Genomic DNA, 21447 nt, shown 5'->3' with positions numbered 1-21447 from the left:
ATGGACCATTTTGTTCCCTGCCATTTTTTATATCTTTCTCTTGTGGGGGAAAAAGTGTTTACCATGCTAGTCAGTTGTTTCCAGTTGGCCTGTTCAAAAACCTTCATTTGTACAGTATTAATTAAACTGTAATAACACTATTATAGCATAACATCACAGCATTATTGAACCATTGTCTTTGAAAAATAAAAATAGTTTTTAAAAAGTAACACTGTAGTATCAACACTAGCCATGCCCTATGAGGAATGACTTAGGGAGCTGGGGATGTTTAGCCTGGAGAAGAGAAGGTTAAGAGGTGATATGATAGCCCTCTTTAAATATTTGAAAGGATATCATATTGAGGAAGGAGCAAGCTTGTTTTCTGCTGCTCCAGAGAACAGGACCCGGAACAATGGATGCAAGCTCCAGGAAAAGAGATTCCACTTCAACATTAGGAAGAACTTCCTGACAGTAAGGGCTGTTCGACAGTGGAACACACTCCCTCAGAGTGTAGTGGCGTCTCCTTCCTTGGAGGTCTTTAAGCAGAGGCTAGATGGCCATCTGTCGGGGATGCTTTGATTTGGATTTCCTGCATGGCAGGGGATTGGACTAGATGGCCCGTGCGGTCTCTTCCAACTCTATGATTTTATGATTCTAACACTGGGATGTATGGCACCACAGGAAAGCAGTAGAAAAATCTTTGGAAAACACTCTCATGCAGTACAAACATCCAAATAATGACTTTAAATGGTTGACACCCTGATCAGCGCGGGGAGTGGGAATGGTGTGGCACCAGGTGTGCAGCAGCTGGCTCTCCTGAATTGAGCCTGATCCAACTGCTCATGTGCCACAAAACTGTGCACTAGCCCCAGGGTTCATAGCAAGCCTGAGGCTTCCCATGATTTTGCTAACTCTAGGGCAAAGTCGAGTTAACTAAGGAAACTTGAGGTATTCCACCGGAGGTTGCTGTGTGTCATGGAAACAGAGAGCACTGGCGCTGGCGTGAGCATGGGTTTTTTTTACCCTCTGCAGACAGGGCCAAAGAAATTTAAGGCATGGGACCCAATGGAGCATCTTGTGAGAAGAATATTCAAAGCAAATCAGGATCTGCCATGAGTAGGTTCTACTTAACACTGTCTTTTGATATAACCACTGCCTAGTATTTCCACAATATAACCATATGGAGCTACTAATTCCACGTGGGAGAAAGAATATTCTCCTTTTTCTCACTGTATTCTAAAAGTTGTTCTTGCAAACAGCTACCAATTTTTTAAAAGCTTATGCCAAAGTACTCATTGAATAAAGAGTTGTAGGGACAATTCATATCTTGCACCAGTGATCACTGGCAATTACTAACATGAATGACTTCTATAAATGATTTTTTGACCTCAGTATGTAAATATGTAGCACATATGACTTCTGAAGCCAAAGTTGAACATGTTCAAGTCCTGCTGATTTCAGTAAAAGCATTAAGCATGTGCTTAGCTTTCTGGGATTCAGAAATACTTATCTGCTATATTAGATCTAGGCTGTCCTCACAAACTACTAAGCAGGAGAATTGCCTGCAATATTGGGAAAAAATATAACATATGAACTGAGCTTTATAAAGAGACTTATACAAGGATTAATGTTGTCCTCACAAATAATGGGAAATCCAACAAATGGCATTTTCTCTGACCTGGGTCTGCAATATATCAAATGATCCCAGGGAAATTTATTTATTTATTATATGTATAACCAATCTGCAGCTGAGGAGCTCAGAACAGCTTACATATGGTTCCCAGGTGGCTATACACAGCCAAACCAGCTTAGCTTCATGCTGTTGTATGGGACAGGAATTCATTTATAGCTCATTGAGAATACATATTTCCTTCTAGAAACATTTTTATGATATCAACCAAATGTCTTTTTTTGCCTGGAACATGTACATTGTGAATGCTATTAATACAGAATGAGAAGTAAAAGGAACCATTTTAAAAATTACAAATGTATTCAATTTATAGAACAGAAAATGGCCTTTTGTGTATATACAAACTACTTATATCTGTTTGCAATGATGTGAAAAAGCCATTTGGAACATGAGTTGGAGTAAATGAGAAAGATGTATTTGGTACACAAAGGGATAACACTGGGATCCCAGCTTCCAAACTAGATTATAGACAGTAATTATGAAGACTCTGACCACACAGTGTGGTTTAGGGCATTGCATTTTATGGTACTCCAATAAGGGAGAAAACAGCATGGTGGGCATTCATACAATAAAACATTCTGAGCGGTATGGTGTGCCTTCCATATATAATTTTAAATACCATATTTTCCAGTACAAAACTGGTGGGTAACCACACTTCTTCAAGAGTCAAGCTCATCACCAAGTCTGTGGGATACTATGATAGTTTCTGCATCATGTGATCTCAATTTTCTCTTGAATTTAGCACAAACAAGTACCTATAGTGTTCCTGCACCCTCTAGCGGCCACAAGACATAAATATTGATTGAAAACTTATTTCAGCTTCTTGATAGTTAACTGACTGGCTGATATTTAGAGAACAATACGTTTGCTCCAGTTACAATGAGAGCACGTTGACATTTAGCATGAGTTTTGTAGCATAGCTAGCCATCCATTCCTATGCTCCGCTAAGGCTTCTTTGTACCCCCTGGGCTGAAGCAGTATGCAAATTCAGAAGAATCCTACCTTCTAGGAGATGTCAGAGAAGTTAAGGACAGAACATACATTATTGCTATGTGCCTTCATGTTGATTCTGATTCAGGTGATCCTAAGGCATTTTCACAGGTTTTCTGGGCAAGATTTGTTCAGATCTCAGAACATGAATTACTCTTATTAATAATGAGGGGTTACCAATTGATTGACCATGCAGGGAGTGACGTGTAACAAGTCTAGAGAAAGGTTAGAATGGTTATTAACCATTCTAGGTACTGCTTGTGAAATCTCAATGTGCAGGCAGATGGCTGCTTCTAGATGGGCAGAATCTCAAGCCTCTCACTATATTTTCCGTCCTCTGCAGTTTTCTGCATTCACTTAGGCAGCAGGCATATAACTACCAAGATGCTGCAAGTACAACAGTCAGTTGGCCTATTACCCTCATTACACCTCCCAGAAAGCAGATGCCTAGCTTTCTCTCTATGTTGCTGTGAGCACACTGTGATGAGAGAGAGGAAGCTGCAGCTAACTGTGCATTCTATGCACCAGGCATTTCTTACTGAAATGTACACTGCATGTAGGAATGGCACGTTTTGGGAATTGTGATTGTGGGGGCTGAAGACAGTCTTAAGGGGAATAAGGAAAAGGCCAGCTAGTATTTGGGTGGGGAGCCTCAAGTTGTTACAACACCAAAATTCCTGTTCTAACCATGACTAATTCTGTAACTTTGGTATTAAATGTCATAATGGCATTTGTAATGTTTACACCATTGTGAAGTTGTGATTATTTTTTTACTCATTACAATAAACAATGAAGCAAACTACAGAGTACTATAAATTAAAGTAATTTGGGAATGCTAATGAAGGCTGAAAAATCCCCAATCCCAAATGTTGTTTTATTGAAACCTCCTTTCTAGCACTACCCTTTTCATTCTCCACTTTTGTAGTTCCCAATGTCCCCTCCCATCACACATATCTTATTTCAAATTAAAAGAGTCATCTCACTCTTACATTTTTTATTTTGTTTAAAAGCAGAGTGCTGTGGGTTTCCTACAGATTTCTTCTGGGTGGCTAGAGTATACTCAGACTTCAGACAGAGGGAAAAACTGGAGACTGCTGGTGAGGTTCCTTCCTCAGGGTTGGCCTGAGGTATTTTATTGCCATAGGCACAATACTGAAATAGCATCTCCCTTCCATAAGGTTTTGGGACTCCCAGAACTGGCAGCCCCTCCTTCCACAGCTCACTTGGTCCTATGGTCTGTCAAGTTTTGATGGGGCTCTCCATCATCCACCATAACTGCACTCCTGTAATTGCTCCCCTGCTGGACTCACTGTTTACTCTTCATTGCTTTCAGCACACCTTGGGTTTTTCCTAGCTGTTGCAGCAGCTCATCCATCTATACACCATATCTGGTCCTTTCACAGTTGCTGTGCCCATCCCTGTGTCGATAGTAGCATGCCCTTTCTTCTTTTGCCCGTGCTATTCCCATGGATACTTACAAGCAAAGCTTTCTGCACAATAAATACTTGCTGAGGGAAATGACCAACTTTTCATTAATGCAGTTTTTCTGCAATTAGCCTTTACTTATAGTTACATGAGTACTAACAAAGAAAACACACAGGTACAGCTATAATACTACTACATCCTGGATACAGGCATACCTCAATTAACAAAGCCTTTGACAAAGAACTTTCTTTTTAAAAGTTTTCTTCTGCTACCCAACCTCTCCTCTTTTCCTCTTTTTCCTTTGTCTAGTTCAAAGGGTTTTTTAAACAGCATTGGCACTGAGAAAGTGGTGAAGGAGAAACAAAGACTTTCTCTTTCCAGGTTGCAGCAGAAAGTCTACAGTAAAGAATGCAAAAAAGCTTGAGCTAGGAAGGAATGGAATCCTCCTTAACTGATCTTTCTCTAGTTGTGTATACCTGTCTACAACGAGGCAAAATAACAGCACCTTCATCTAGATTCCCTTACTGAGTATGCATGAACAGCAAAACAGAGAGAAAGGGGGAAAGGGAACTACCTTCACATGTTAAAAAAAAGAAAAGAAAAGAAAAAACAAAAAACATTTTGGTTTGGCTATCAAAATGGAAATTGCAACAAAAGCTGAATCATAGAATCATAGAGCCATCAAGTTGGAAGAGACCACAAGCAGAGCCGGCTCATCCATATAGGCAAATTAGGCAGCTACCTAGGGCAACAAAATTTAGGGGCAGCTTGTTTTTGGTATAATATTTTGTGCAATTAAACAATATTAAAGTGAAAACTCATTACAGCAAGAGAAGCAAAAGCAAGCTACTGTATGGCGGTTTCTTTGTACAATGGCCAAAACATAAATTGACTAATTCTCAATACTTGAACGAGAGATTGGAACCTAAGTTTTATGTCATGTTTAGCTTTAACAAACAAAACCGTGGAAATCAAGGGGTGAAAATAATTATGAGGGGCAACAGGGGGTGCCAAAATATTTCTCATCTAGGGTGTCCAAATACCTAGAGTCAGCCCTGACCACAAGGGCTATTCAAGTCCAGTGATTCCCAAGCTCTGGTCCTCCGGGTGTTTGGACTTCAGTTGGCCCAGAAGCCGCAACCTGCTGGGTCAACAGTCAGGAATTCTGGGAGCTGAAGTCCAAAATCTGGAAGACCAGTTTGGAAATCCCTGATCTAGTTCAACCCTCTGCCATGCAGGAAGACACCAGAAAGCACTCCCCACAGAAGGCCACCCAGCCTCTTTCCAAAGAAGGAGACTCCAACACTCTCTAAGGGAGTGTGTTTCACTGTGAAACAGCTCTAACTATTAGAAAGTTCTTCCTAATATTGAGGTGGGATTTCTTTTCCTGTAGTTTGAACCCACTGCTCTGGGTCCTACTCTCTGGAGCTGGAGAAAACAAGCTTGTCCCATCTCAATATGACATCCCTTCAAATATTTAAACAGGCCTATCTCCTCTCCAGGTTAAACATACCCAGTGCTGTAAGTGGTTCCTCACAGGCCATGGTTTCCAGAGGTTACTGAAAGTGTGTGTGTGTGGGGGGGGGGGGGGGGGGAATAATCTCTGGATGTAGTTTGAGTAGTTTAAGATTCTTTCAAGTTGTTCTGTAAGGGCCATAGTATTTTTATTTACTTATCCAAGATTTACCTGCTATAGTTGTTTCATTTCCCATGTGCGTACTGTTAGTTTTGAACAAAAACACTGGCAAAACAAGTGCTCTTGTTTGTTACGGTGTAAGAACCTATCTCTATTCTTTCCACGTTATTTCTGCTTCTGGTATCAATTTTTCTGTTAAAGAAGTAATATCCAAGAATGCATCTGCCTTGTTAACTGAGGTATACTTGTATAGCCATGTATGCCTCTATACTCATGTATACCTGTATAGCTATGCTGCAAAACTCTTTCATCATAGCTTAGTGGCAGAGCTTTGAAAAATTAAGAACATGAGGAGAGTCATATTGGAATGGACAAAAGGTCTATTGAGTTCTATATCCTGTTCAATTTTGAGAACTGTAGACAAAAATAATAATAAAAATAAATAAATAAATCAAGTTCCACTTAGGCATAAGGTTAGTCCACCTCTCTCAATTGCTTCAGGAAATACATGCAGTGACACTAGCTGAGGAATGTATTGATGGAAACATCTAAACCAGGGGTGGGCAAAGTGTGGCTTTCACACAAGTTGCTGGGCTGTGTCTTCCAGCATTGTGCATCACTGGCTAGTGATCATGGAAGTTTCAATTCAACAACATCTGATGGGCCATATTTTATCCACTATTGACTAATATCAAAGAACAATGCTACTCCTGTGTGCTGGATAAGCTGCCCTGTTCTTTATCCAGAAATTGTTGGTTTTCTTTCAAAAACAATTCTGAATCACTGAGAGGAGATGTAGCTCCTTCTCACTTGCCTGTTGTTTCCAGGTCACATGTTATTTCTTCCGCACAGCTAGCTGTATCACCCAGAGAGCAGTGTGCCCCATTTTAAAGCAGGGGCGAGGAATCCTAAATCCCATCACCCCAGTCAGGAAGGCCAATGGTATATGATGATGGCAGCTGCAGTCCAACAACACCTGGAGAGACACTTAATCAATTTGTAAATACTGTAGTGGGACAAATCCTTGAAAGGTGGAAGATTGTCCTCAGCAATTGCGTCACACTGTGTTGCTGTTGTAAACTAGTAGCCATTCTGCTTATCCACACTGCTCTCAGGGAGGCACACTGCTCTCAGGGAGATACAGTTTGAGATATGGTCCCTTGAACATGATCACTGGAAAGCCACACAGAACACTATTTAATCAGTGAGAAAAAGAAAAGCTAACTGCCACCCCTAACTACACCTATTTAAATTAACATCAGACTGCTTGTCACATGATGGACAATGAACTTCTTCAATATTACTTGTGCACCTCCTGTATTGAGATAAACATCATCGTTGTAGAAAATTGTGGAGATGGACAACTCAATTTGAGACTGCAGCTTAAATCTGTCAAGGCTCAGTAGGTCCACTATAGCTTTTTTTAAAAAATAAAAATATATCATAGATTGTGAAACTGGTTTGGGTTTAAAAATGGTTCAACACATTAACATACCAGTCAGATGAAATGATCAAAGCAATAGGATAGTAATGAAAGCACTGATCAAAGCACTGAGATGTTAATCAGTCTCTCAAAATGATGAGATAGATTTCCATGAGTAACAGATCCAACTGCTCCTCTTTCTACCCACACTGCTGCCCATATTCCTGATTTGGTTTTCTGTTTAAAACTTACGTTAAATCTTTTAAAGCAGTGGTGGACTCGTGATATGTCTTTTGAGGCTACAGCTGGATCAATTGAAATCTCCCTCTCTGGGAATTATTCAGCCTTCAAAGGAATGCTTTTGGTTGCAGGAGAGATTCCTTTTGTCTTCATCCAAACAGCTAAGAGGCAACATCAACTGAGATGGTCTATCAGGAAAACCTAAGGGTGCCCTTCTTCTAAAAGCTAATTTAATGACTGATTTCTCAAATCTCTTTAAATTTAGTCAGTTAACAACCTGTTTGTTCATTTTGTTTTAAAATCAACTGCCCCCCCAAACTTTGCTTTGTTTGGTTCATTAGTAAATGCATTGAATTGTAAACTAAATACCCAGTGTGATTTAATGATTTGCATTTTGGACTAGGATTCTGAGAGACCAGGGTTTGCATCCCCACTCAGCCATGGAAACCCACTGGGTGACCTTGGAAACTCCTACCCTCAAAGCTGCAGACAAAGGCAATGTGAGATGCTCTATGAATAAATCTTGCCAAGAACACTCTGTGACAGGTTTGTTTTAAGATGGCTATAGGCTGGAAATTACTTCTAGGTACACAAAAACAACTAGTTAGAAGATTATTACAATTGTTCATGTGCTGGCTACACTGACCTGGTTGTTTAGGCAGTCCATGAGTCTATCCTTCTTCCAAAATGTCTTATCCTAGTTTCTTGTGTATCCAAGGAAATAAGGAAATAAATACTATTTCTCAGTAATAGACCATAGAAGCTCAGATGCTTCATTATGCCACACCATGCAATAACAAAACATTTAAAAACTACGATCCATATTCTTAGTTTTTCAGACCATAGGGAACCCTCATGTTGCATTGTAAGTATTATCTGCAATAATGAGGACAAGACATTTCCTTTAAAAAATTTAAACAATGAATCAGCTATATAACGCAGTCTACTGTTTTCACTGTTCATTTTGAAAGGGCTGACCTGGGCCCTCCTGATGTCACGTGATGACTGCTCTGAATGAATGGAGACTTTAATTATTGAAGGATTACTCATAGTACAAAGTCCTAGTGTTTGGCAGATTTAAGGGAGAAAATGGGTGGGGGGGGGGGGCGCGAACCTACTCTGCAGTCTTATCCTCCCCCAGATTGTACCATATTCAGATGTGGGATGCTGCTCATCCATGGCAGGGGTAGATAATGTGGTGCCCTTCAGATGCTGATGGGCTACAATGCCCATCTGGCCTAGCCAACACAGCTAATTAAGAAAGATGATGGGAACTGCAACGATAGATGCATGCCTAGAGGTTACCTCCCCCAGAGTCATATTCCTGATACATATCACCTTGGTGCCCTGAATAGCCCAAACAGGCTCTTCAAATTTATGCCAAAGCTGTGTGAAGTATTTTTCTTCTTCACCAGTATTAATAGCTATACAGGTGTAGAAAATGGAAATAGCAGAAAAAAGAACAAGATGACACAGAGGAACTGGGAGAGGTTATTAGGAAAGATTATTGCCATAGGAATAAGTGTGCAAAGTCATAGTACCTAGGGATGCATACGTTGTAAAATTCCTCATAAGATAACAGTCAGAGGATACACGACATTCATATCTTCTCTCACTAATTTGCTGTTTCAAAAGGTACTAGTACAACTGGAAAACCTGCTGCTGGCCAGCAGAGAAAGTTATGCAGTGAATCTCTTTTGACACACTGGAAATAACAGTAAAGAAGGCACCATGGGGAAAAATCAATAGAGAAATGCTCTGTGTCCAGACTGTGGTCTCCAACTTCATGATTGGAATACTATACCGTGAGTGTATAGAAAATGAACAGCCTGTTAAATTGCTTTTTCAGCTGCATCCCCCAATGCCCAGAGTCCAGGTCAAAGGTATATGCTCTTAAGCATTTCAATCAGGCTTAAATGTGTTTATGTGCTTAAATGTTATTGTGGGACCAGGTTTGTCCCAGCAGTCCCACAGAGCTTTCTTCAATGAGACTGGATGTAGAAAGACTCTTCATGGCAATAATAGCTGAGAATGCATTATGGGAGTTTGTCAGATTGAAGTTTTCTAAATTTGTTTAGGCACATTGCCGGATACCTTAAACACATTTTCCCAGTTAACCCTTGGGCTGACATCAAAGAAGGACTATGCATGAACCATTAAGGCACTGACAAACTTACCATATGAATCTTTCCTACTGTTTCACTGAAGACTATTGATATAATGGGGAAAGCCAACATGTGATGGGAATTGTGAACTATCAGATTCTCACATGATTAAAAGAATCACTATGGCTTGAAACAGATGGGCAAAAAGCGCTGCCTTTGGGCCAATTTGGGGGCATGGTGTGCAGATGATGCATGCCCCTGGTTTGGCTGGAAGCTGCTCTTAGGCTGGCTAACATGGCCTAAAAGCCTGACATTAAAGGAGTGGGGAAAACCTGTTTCTTGCTGGCGATTCACTCTGGTTAGCAGCAGCAGCCGGCCTTGAGACTGCGGCATTTGGTTACCATGATCCCACATTGACCAGGGGTCGATTGGGGCTGGAGCAGCCTCTGGACTCTCCAAGCTGCCTGGTCTGTTTGACCCCTATGTGAATCTTCTTGGACCATCTAAAGCTACATTCTTCTGAATGGGAAAACAACTGATTTTTGTAAAAAAAATGATACAAGTATATCTTTAACAAGGGTTTTAGCAAATCCCTTAGTGGCTATTATTAATCTCCCTGCTACACGGGACTAGCTTAGTTGCCATGTTAATTTACACTTTTTGGTCTAGCATCTCCCATCTCACACTCATTCTTTAACTGCTGACATCAGTTAATTTTGCCCCTACTGTAATTTGGTGAGTGCTAGATCTTTAGTTTGTCTCAAGAACTTTTACCTGAGGTTTTCAGAACTGAACTCTGATTCCAAAAACCGAAGAAATTGGTCACGTCCCACTGGATCTTTCAACACTTCATCTATAGAGAAACCCCATCTTTTGACACGATGCTGAGAAGGCTCTTTGCTATTAAAAGGATACAGAAGAAAGAGAAGTATCAGCCTGTACCTCCTTAAGCAATCTTTAAGCATTTCTCTGCAATATCTTAATTCAGAAAGCTCAGCAAAGGTGTTTGGTGAGTAGTCACAATTTAAATTAAGCTATGGAAAATGCATGCATACCTCTGGATTCAGAAAATAGAGAAATATGTACATATATGCAAACAGGTGATTTGCTATCCTGTCAATATGTCAGAAAAAGATAAGTGGTTTTGTGCGTATATGGATACAAAGCTGATATTAAACAGAAACACTTGTTTAAAATTTCAAAGATTCTGTTCTGTATCCAAGACAGTAAAATCCTTTCTCCCAATATTTGGATTAACTACTTTAATCTTTGAATAATAGTAAATTGTGATTTTTTTTTAAAAAAAGAAAGAATAAATTTAAATATCCTCTTGATGATTTTTTAAGAAATACTAACAGTGATATAGATCCAGCTAGAAATATGTATGTAGCCATATTATTCTCAGATGGACCACTTTTTCCAGTAGACTTCTCATGATATATTTATAAAAATGAATGGGGAGTGAATTTAATGGCTAACTGATGTATTTTACCATGATTTTTATGGATCTGAATCAATTTCTTCAGACACATTTTAAAGTCTGTTACAGAAAGACTGATACGTCCACTCTGCTGGCATGAACCCAGCAGATTTTGGGGGCAGAGTTTAGAAAAGCTGCCTTTTTGGTTAAAAATTCTAAGAATTTTTACAGCCATACAGCCACTATATTTAAAAATGTTTCAATAGCCTATATAGAAGGCCAAAAGTATAGATTTTGAAATGACCTCTGGATACATCAAGGGTAAAACCGGGAGGCTCCTTCAGTGTGTGTATGTGTGTGTGCAGCAAGAGGGGCTCTCACTGAGGCTTTTTGCTTCAGCGTTCAGCTTTCGTTTCAGGTGAGCGGACAGGAGAGGGATTCTTAAACAAACAGCAATATCAATCAGTCACCCAGGACTCTTTCTGCTTGGCTCAAAACAGAAAGAAACTGATCTCCTGCCTGCATGGGGAAATCTGAAAGAGCTAATATCACATTACCACAGTGACCCATAAATAAGTTGACCTGCGATTTTGGGGTCAATTTTGGGGCATAGATTTTTAGACTTATATGTGTAGGTTGGTTTGTATATATGATAGGCTGGTTTGATTTTAATACATGGGAATGAGGCAGTGTCTTAGAAGAACAAAAGGTTCACTTTTAAAATGTCAATTTCCTACCTTGTTTCTAAGTCCCAAAACACAGCGTCATCATTTATCCAAGGGTTGGAAGGTTCCGCAGGAGTTATAAAAGGATCATAGTCAATATACTGATCTGAGTAAGTAATTAAACTGTTAACAGGAGAGAAAAAAAGAAGGGGCGAGGGGTCATGTTTATACATTATACATAAATTCCTGGGTATATTCTTACTATATATTAACTGAAAAATTTACATTTAAACCACAATTTTTACATAGAGCTTGTACAAAAATGTCACTTTCATCACTACAACTCCCATAATCCCAGACATCATGGGCACCGGCCATGTCATGGGGGAGTGGGTGTACAGCAAAAAAGAAATCTGTACAAACCTCTAGCAGCCTGTCTATTGTAGTACGTAAAAGCTGAAATATAAAGGCTTATTTCTATGGACTATGCAATCATTGCTTCTATTTTATATTATGTTGCCTTTATGAGACTGAGGGGGAAAGAACCAGTCTTATATTGTGTACCACGTGAATGTAACGTCTTCAGTTTTGTAAAAACAACTACACAGCAATGTGATGAGGTAATTGATTATGAGTGACACAAATTATTATCAAACAAATTTAGTGGATATATTCCAGTCAAAATTAAGCACTTTTAAGTGCCATCGATTTCTACTGGAGAGAGTTTGGTTTGAGAATTTATGATTTGTTTAAGCAGTCCTTTACTCTCCCAGAAATCAATCACACAAAAGCACTTGTTTAACTATTTGGTTAGTGTTGGCTAATATTCTCCTTTAAATAGTCACTGCATTTAGAAGATTTCTCATTGAAACAGTGTCTTCAGTGACTATTTTCATGGCTAGGTTACATGTCATTAGTTCATTCTCTTGGAGCATAAGCCACTGCGTCATGCTTTTTGGGAAAATGATATCCAGAGTGTGTGAGGTTTTAAGATAAAAATGCATGTTAAAACTGGACAAATAAATTAATTCTTTACATATAATTAGTGTCAAGTAGAGATTTGGGAGATCCCCACAGAGCCTAAAAACCTACTGGGTGACCATTTTCTTTCAAATTGTTCACAGGGTTGGTATGATAAAATGGAGACTAGCAGAGTTATATCTGTCTTGAGTTTATTGGAGAAAAGGAAGGCCAGAAATGTAATGAATAAACATAAATAAAACATCAAGTTACATTTGAGAGCAATATATTTATTCAAACCGAATTCTGAATAACTTTTAACAGTGAATGCCTGAAATGTGTAAAGAGTGGCATTCTTGGACGAATTATGCAAACATTTGAAAACTCAGAAGAGCATGGGGAAATGCTGATAGTTCAGTGTGATTATCATCACCCATCTATGAAAGGTGATGTTTTCTGAAATGTGAGCGTTCATTGTAATGTATTAAAGGAATATCTTTCTACACATGATTTACCGCTTTTGTTGTTGACTGTGTGCAAGCCTTACAGAAACGTAAGGAGAATCAAGGTTCCCAACACTGTCACTTAAATTTTGCCTTGCTCTGGCTATCCCATGTAGTGCAGATGCAGCCTGAAAATCAGAAATGCTGTAGCTGGTGGTGAGAACATGTTTTCTCTTGACACTGTCACAGGAAGGTCGCTGTTACATCACAAGAAATTAGAATCACAATGTTTCATAGCCAATGCAGGTTCCAGCGATAAAGCCGCAGGGCCTTTAGCCCCTCCTTGTCTTATTTCATTTCATTAATTGCATTTCATGACCACTGTGGCTCAGGAGTTGGAAGAGGAAAAAGCCTTCACTTTTAGAGGGAAGCAGCAAAGTAAAGCAAGCGGGAAAATATGATGAAGCTTGTAAAAACACAATCAACTGGGGAATGCTATCTACAAACCTCCAAACTGTCCTCTAATGAAACTAGAAATACAATGAGATTTTTTAAAAAAACAAAACAAAACAAAACAAAACTTGGGGAGGTCTAGACAAATTTGCCCATACTGAGAGCTTATGAAAAATTCCCAGATCTTTCTATCAGGATGCCTATTTCTTACCCAGAGATGTTGCCTGTATCTTTCAATATGCATTAATACTGAGGGGGGGGGGGGGGGGTCATAAGAATCCTTTCACATATTCAATGAACATGTGAAAAGAATGTGAGCTCATATGCACTGGTCATTCCCCTTGATGTCCATGTTTATCTACATTGTAAACTCATTTAGCTTTATATCAGTTTGCTGGGAATTCATAAATCATACCAATTGGTGTGGTTCTCTAAATTATCCCAGAACTACTAATTTGGTGATGGCAGTGTGTGTGTGTGTGGGGGGGGGGGGGTTGAATGGATCACACTGGGTTTACACCCCGGCAGGTGTACACTTGGTGTGGTGGGACTGGCATGGCAGTTGGGCAAGCGAAAAAGAGTGTCGTATCTCTCATTTGCCCAGCAGCCTGAGACCTCAAACAGCTATCTGCAGCTGAAGCACCACAATCCCAGCAATGGACTGAGCAGCTATGCCAGATCGCAAGTGGCCAGCAAAGGCTGCAGCACTGCCCCCCTGAACAGCAGTCACTGGGGGAGAAGGCAAGCGAGGCATTGGGTTGGGCAAGGGCATTGGGGCAGTTTGCCCCCCTGCTACTGCTTTCTGCACCTGGGTGATGCCACTGGGTGACAATCCTGCAAATTCTCAGGGTATGGTGGTGTACAAATTGCTGAATGCTCTTCATAGGGACACTCCGCTGACATCTACATTATGCAGGTTTTCAGTGTTGAGTGAAAACTTTTTAAATTTCTCAAGCAATTCAACATTACTTTAAGATCTCTTTAAGATCCATTCTGCTTTGTTGCATTGCTGTTTTTTGTTTTGCTACTGCTGGTATTTATTTATTTAGGTCATACTATGATGTTCAATATTTTAAAGACCACTCTGGACCATTTTTATGTTTGTTTTTAGGGGGGGTTGTGTGTGCATTTTTAACATTGCAATTTTTCATTTGTAAGATTAACTGAGGGACATTATTAATTGGGCAGCACCAAAACTGATTTTTGTCAACATACAAACAAACAAACAAATCCTATTCTGTTAAGATTGTTAGCTTTATTCTCAGAGTTAGGCTTCTTGGGGACAGGCAATGATCAGTTTTTGTATCCTCTCTATCAGAGATGTGGAAGGACACTGTGGACAACAATGTTTTCATCGTACCACTGTCAAATTTTGGGGGGCTAGGATTATCTGTCTTCAGCCAAATCAACTGAAAAGCATAGTATTTTGTCCACAGCAGTCGTTCCAACACACACACACACACACACACACACATTTTAACACACACACAAACATACAGTGCAAACCAGGTCAGTATTATGATTTGCTAATGTGGCAATTTCCTTTTCTTTGCTGTCTTCTAACCAAGGTCTCCTCTATTAGTGTTGCAAAATTATTTTGGTGAATTAATGCTGCACAGATCACAGAAAAGAGGTCTCCATGCATTATGATCTGCTAATCTGCTGCATCCCCAGCTAAAACAATAAGCCATTAAAATGAGGTTTCTCTCTGAATGGCTACTGTTCAATAATAATTTCCTCCTAATCAACCGATCTGGCTATGCTGAGTTCAGAATTTTATTTCAGCTAATGACCTTGAAGACTGTTTAAAGTGTCCCCTCCTCCTAATTCACTCAGCAAGGTCCCCACCCACCCACATGTATCATTAAACCAGCCTTCTTTAATATAGCTGCCTCGTTATTTTCAGTTTCAACTTTCTACAGCCCTAGCTAGCATGGCCAATGCTAAAAAATGCTTGAAACTGTAGTTCAGTACTATAGGGGCACTAGATAGAGGAAAGCTGCACTAAAGCACAGTTCAGAGTTATATGTATGAATTTTGGGCTTGTGTTCTCACTCCCTTTTCCTTCTCTAGAGTAGTGACAAAAGCTTTTGATTCTTCTTTTAAACTACGGTGTATATTCGACAATAGGTCGACCTCATGTATAAGTCGAGGGTAGGTTTTGGGGCCAAAATTATGGATTTTGCCATGACCCTTGAATAGGTCGAGGGTAAAACTTGGGAGGCTCCTTCAGTGTGTATATGTGTGCATGCAGCAAGAGGGACTCTCATTGAGGCTTTCAGCCTTCAGTGCACCAGATAGCGAGGTGTGGGTGCGGGAGAGGGATTCTTAAACAAACAGCAATATCAATCAATCACCCAGGACTATCTGTTTGGCTCAAAAGAGAAAGAAACTCCTCTCCTGACTGCATGGGGAAATCTGAAAGACCTGATATCACATTACAACAGTGATCCGTAAATAAGCTGACCTGGGATTTTGGGGTCAATTTTTGGGCATAAATTTTTAGACTTATAGACGAATATATACAGTAAGCAGAATTCCTCCTTGTATCTGAGCTTGTTTGTTTCAACCAAGAGTGGACAAAATGTGAGCCTCCAAAGGCAGGACTGCAGCTCCCAACATTCTTCACCATTGATTATGCTGATGGGAATTACAGCTCAACAACCTCTGGAGATGTGTACTGTGCTCACCCCTGGTTTAAATTCTGCTTTGCTTTTTAAAAGCCAGGGTCAGACCAAAGTTAATGATCCTGGCTTTTAAAGAAAGCTTTGTTTAACAAACTAAGATGACCTCTGCTACGTTCACATATTACAAGGAACTCTGGGCGGTTGAAAAGTGGCTAATTCTGATGTCCTCTTTGCTTCCATGCTGGAGAAGGAGGGGAGAATTAAGGTTCTTGCATAAAATATTAGTTCTGTCCAACTAAGCCACTTTATTCACTGTTAAACTAAATCTGTGACTGGAGTGGGCTCAACATAAAAAGGATGAAGTTTCTTTTTAATCTCATAATCCCATAATGATGTTGGAAATTGCTTTATACAGGTGCTTTGAATTGCATCTTTGTGGTTTACAGCTGTTGAGTCTTCCTTGTCACACCTTAGTGCTGCTAAAAGCTGTTTGAGAAGGCCCTCTGCTGGTCAAGGAAAACATGAAAAGCTTGTTCTCCAAACCGAGAAAGGGCCTAAACACCCTAAAGACATGAGATCATGGCTGATATTGGAAGGTAAGCAAGGCCAGCCCTGGTTAGTATTGGATGGGAGACTGCCAAGGTGCTCTAGGCTGTATTTCAGAGGAAGGAACTGGCAAAACCACCTCTGAGTATTCCTTGCCTAAGAAAACCCTAAGAAATTAATGTGGTCACCATAAGTCAACAGGCACACAAACAAACTGATAAACCCCAATTCGAGAATTGGAACAAGACATGCATGCATATAGGGTTGCCAGGATGGATAAAGACTGGGGCTCTTGTAACTTTAATCCTGAACGGATTGAAAAACAAGATGAGGTACTGCAAATACTCAATGAAGAGGGACAAAGGTACCTGTATCTTCCCTTATCTTTCAAACCTAAACTTTCAGCTGCAATCATTCTTTCCTAAAATGGCTCATGGTTTTTAGCATATCCTACACCCCTCCCACTGGATATGAGGCTTCATAATTAATATTTAGTATTGGGCATGTTTTGGGAGGTCACAATGACCTGTGAAAGGAGGCATGTTGAACTGAGGGCATGTGGAAGACCGAGATAGGATTAAAATAAATCTAAATGGGTTTGCTGATCACTCTGTTCCTCCCTGGCTCTTGGCATTGCTTCTCACAATGAAGACAAAGGGAGTCTCATCGGAAAGAAGTCAGAGACCCTATTTTCTACCTCATGTTGTGTTCTTATTCACTCTTCCTGTTTGACTATTCAGGGATTATCTCAAAACCAAATCAATGTTTTGTCACTCCAGAGTTAAAACCATCAGCTGTTCCAGATCCCTTTTGTCATTTTCATGGGATAACTGTCAAAGCCTTTGTTACAGCACATGGTAAGCACACCTCAAGGGTATGAAATGGGATATAAATATCTCATTCTCTTTATGTAACCCTCAGATGCTGTCTAAGCCAGTATCCATGAACCTATCTTCAGGAATGGTAATTATCACTCTCTTTTACTCCTGGTTCCTCTCTGTCCAATCTGTCATACCTTTCTGAGAGCCTTGTATTGTTCAGAAGGTTGCATTGGTTTTCTCATGTTTGCATGCACCTTTGCACATTTCTAAATAAAATTCTTCTATTCACTGAAACTGGAATGCTCTTGGCAGTTATCACTGGCATACATTGGTGAAAAGATCCCTGAAGTTATTTTCCTCTTGCAGGCCTCCTTTTGAGCTATAATTTCCCCAAAATTTCCAGGAGACACTGACACTGCTGGTGGGCACTCCCAATGATCCCCCAGCTTTTAAGGTAACATGGTGGAGAGCAGAGAGGGAGGTGGAGAGATACCAGTAATGCTTACTGCTTCTCTGCTCTCTTTCTGCACTCTCCATTGAGGAGGCAAGTGCCATGTTTGGAGAGAACACCTGCAGCTGAACATTAATTTTTTAAAGGTAAGTGAACATGGGTACTGTTGCACCTCTCCATGGAGTATTGTAGTGCCTTGTTCTGTTTCTCAGTCAATTTGGGATTAAAATTACAAGAGCTCTGTCCCACATCCAACCTGGCAACTCTAGCTACCAGAACTCTGGTATTTTTAGACCACAATCGCCAAAGCCAATGCCCACCTGCACCATGACTTTGCATGCTCTCTCCCCCCCCCTTGTGTACTGGCTTAACAGAATACTTCCTGCTTTGTCATGTCACAATTTGCACTAAGGTCTGAAATGGTCAACTGTAATTTGAACAAACCCTCCAAGCCAGGACCAAACAGGTGACAAACTGGAAAGTATGCTATTAAGGCAGCACACTGTGGGAATCCATATGCACACACATTTAATCCTGGATTACCCAAATCATGGTTTGGAAGATCAAAGAATGTGAAATCTGAGTACAGCTCATAAATCCTAATCCTTATCTTTTACAAATACTGTACTGTATTTAATCCTTTGGTAAGGAGAAACAGCACAATAGCAGGGCAACATTACAGCAACAACTGCAATAATCTGAATCAGATTGCTTACCTTTCTGCTACTTTAGACATTTTTAAACAGTGTCTGTCTATCTGCACATTCAGGAATGTTATCTGATGAAAGCAAATGAAAACAGCTCTAAAACATGCAGTAATATACAACAGTTGTTATTACAATCATGTCCTTGATACTATTTTTTATAGTGCAAATGCCTTACATCATCACATACTTAAAAATGTTGACTTCTTTATAAATCTTCCTGGGTACTCTGATGCACATTTGGAGTGCCTTTGGGAAGTACAGACTTTCCTATTCACTGCCATGCTGGTAGCAGAACTTTAAATCACTGAGTAAGTGTTCACATGTTCATACATGCAGATTGCTTTGGGATCATGTTGGCTGTAAACATGCAAGTAAATAAACTGAATTGCTCTAAAACTAAGACATCTTGTTTTAGTAATACTAATACATTTTATTTATAGCACAGTAAAAATGATTACAAAGAGAATATGTTCCCTTTGTTAATTTTGGTGGTCAACAAATAAACTTTGAGCAGGTGTTTCAATCCTGCATGTAATTAGAATTCCTCATCATCCACCATGACCTGGAGAGCAAGTATCTGCAGCAGAGAGTCTATTTTAGTAGCGTAGACTCCCTGCACAACTAAGGACCCTGCTTGTCCAGGCTCAGAGGCAGTTCAGTCATGGAACAGAGTGAGGAAACTTAGTTTTTTTGTGCCACAGATGCTGGCGAAACGTCAGGAAGAAACTCCTCTAGAACATGGCCACATAGCCCAAAAAACCCACAAAAAAAAACTATGGATGCCGGCCATGAAAGCCTTCGATTTCACAGTGAGGACATTCTCAGGCAGCAAAGTGCTGGTGAGCAGGCAGAAATGGCAAGATGTTAAGCTAGCAAGATTGTTTAGTCAGAAGGCCTATGATTTGTATAAGTCACATCAGGTAAAAAAAGCTGAGGCTTTATTTTCTGTGCCAGCCCCAAGCCCAATAATTTAGGAGCACAAAGCTCAATAAAACTGTTGCTGTGTTCAGTGTATGTGACAGGTATGTTTGGAAGGTCACAACTCCTGCAAAAAAAATCTGAACACAAACAGCGAGAAAGGTTTCTGACATAAAAGGCTGAACATACATGAGGGACCTTATTTAGATAAAGCAAGCTTCACTTAGATTTTAGCATCATTATTTAGATTTTGACATGATGTCATCATGGTCACTGGAGGGGGAGTTAAGATTCTTAAAAAATTATCCATTTTAAGACATTAGTCAACATCCTATTGGTGATGTACCAAAGCTAAGTCTACCTTATGTTGTTTGCTGAGGAGGTTGGTATACTGTTCCATTTCCTGTAGTGACCGAATCTCCCTCCAGCAAGATTCAGTTTTGCTGTTATAGGCCCAGTACACACCATCAGGAAGCGGTGTCTTGGAGGCGATAGTAGGGCTCGGGAGTGCGTACCAACTGCACGCTCCCAAGCCCTATGATGTGCGGGTGGCGCCATTATTGAGTTGCACTACCCACATGAGTGCATATAGATGACGTGTGGACATATGAGCGCCCACACGTCTTTTAGAGAAAGCAGCATCATAGGGCTGCAGCACAGCCCTTATGACACCACAAAAAAGAAGCCACTCTAGAGAGTGTGTGGTAGCAGAGAAATATCTGTTATACCCCATAGCCAAAAACAGACCAATGACATCATTCTTAGGGGGGAAATGTTATTGGTCTGTGTCTGGCAGTGGGGCATAGTGAGGCATTTCTCTCATCCTTCCCACTGCTTTCTATCAGCCAAGGAATGGATTTTCAGGGGGGAAACTGCAACAAAATCATTGAGTCCTGGGATCGTGACTGGGGAATTACAGTTGAATTCCACCTGTAGAACTCTTATACAGCACTGGGCAATGCTGGCTTTGAGCCACTGAAACATAGAACTTTACTGCATTGGCCCTGGAATGGCCATGTAGTGTTCCAAAACGGAACATTCTGGGGACGTTCGGCAGTGGAGAACAGATTTTACTGCACAGCAAGAACATTGCCGCTGCCACCGAGCATCCCCATCCCGTTCTGGATGTATTCCCCAGGGGTCTATTTCAGGGAACGCTTCTCAAGTGTTCCTGAAAATTGCCCCTCTGGGACGCATCTGGAACGGGATGGAGATGCTTGGCAGCAGCGGCACCATTCTCGCTGTGTGATAAAATCCGTTCCCCACCACTGAGTGTCCCCAGAACATTTCGTTTTGGAATGCTACAGGCCCGTTCCAGGGCCAATGCAGTAAAGTTCATAGTGTCTCTGGGACTTCTGAAATATCAGGTATGCTCCCAGGTATGCTTCCAACAGATACAGTGCTTGCAATGTTTTTAAAATAGAAAATCATGGTGTAATTATGGTGATCTATTTATCTTATCTTCCTTTATTTTGACTTTGTTGCTCTTATAGATTTTTGTATGAATCTGAATCTCTAGTCAGTGGCTGACAGTTCAGATAAGAAGGATAAAAATTCTCCTAATCTTTTAACAGTTGTCATGTATTAACATCCAGAACTGGGAATGCCCTGTCTAGGGATCTCAATGTTGTTAGGAGCCTAGACTTGCACAGAAATGCTTACTCCTAACAATGGTGAGCACAATGGGAATAGCTGACAATTACACTGTAAACAAGGATGGAGCTGCTGCACTTACCCTTCTTCTCCAACATATACTCCTAATGGAGGAGAAGAACACGGGAAGTGTTTTGGTTAAGAATGATGGACTGGGAATTCAGATAGCCAGATTCTTGTCCTCGCTGAGACATGCAGCCCACTTTGCTATCTTGGGCCCATGAGATTCTCTCAGCCTGACCTACCTCACAGTATTGAACCACATGTTCAACCTCAAACTTTCTGGGTGAAATCA

General features: G+C 40.4%; 1 protein-coding gene across 4 annotated transcripts in view; it reads right to left on the bottom strand.

Annotated features, from left to right (window-relative positions):
• RGS6 (regulator of G protein signaling 6) overlaps positions 1–21447 on the bottom strand; it is a 316927-nt gene that overhangs the window by 42704 nt on the left and 252776 nt on the right. For all 4 annotated transcript variants that reach the window (XR_006101395.1, XR_006101396.1, XM_042445284.1 and 1 more), the window contains exons 12-14: positions 18591–18652; positions 11646–11756; positions 10263–10388 (exon numbers count right to left, since the gene is read on the bottom strand). Coding sequence is in view for 2 of the 4 variants with exons in the window: in XM_042445284.1 (XP_042301218.1) it covers positions 10263–10388; positions 11646–11756; positions 18591–18652 (299 nt within the window). In the remaining 2 variants the exon portion in view is untranslated. The remainder of the gene's footprint in view (positions 1–10262; positions 10389–11645; positions 11757–18590; positions 18653–21447) is intronic.

This window comes from Sceloporus undulatus, chromosome 1, assembly GCF_019175285.1.
Source record: "Sceloporus undulatus isolate JIND9_A2432 ecotype Alabama chromosome 1, SceUnd_v1.1, whole genome shotgun sequence".
Lineage (NCBI taxonomy): Eukaryota > Metazoa > Chordata > Lepidosauria > Squamata > Phrynosomatidae > Sceloporus > Sceloporus undulatus.
The sequence above is the reverse complement of the archived record's forward strand: the minus strand, read 5'-3'. Positions and strand labels throughout refer to the sequence as shown.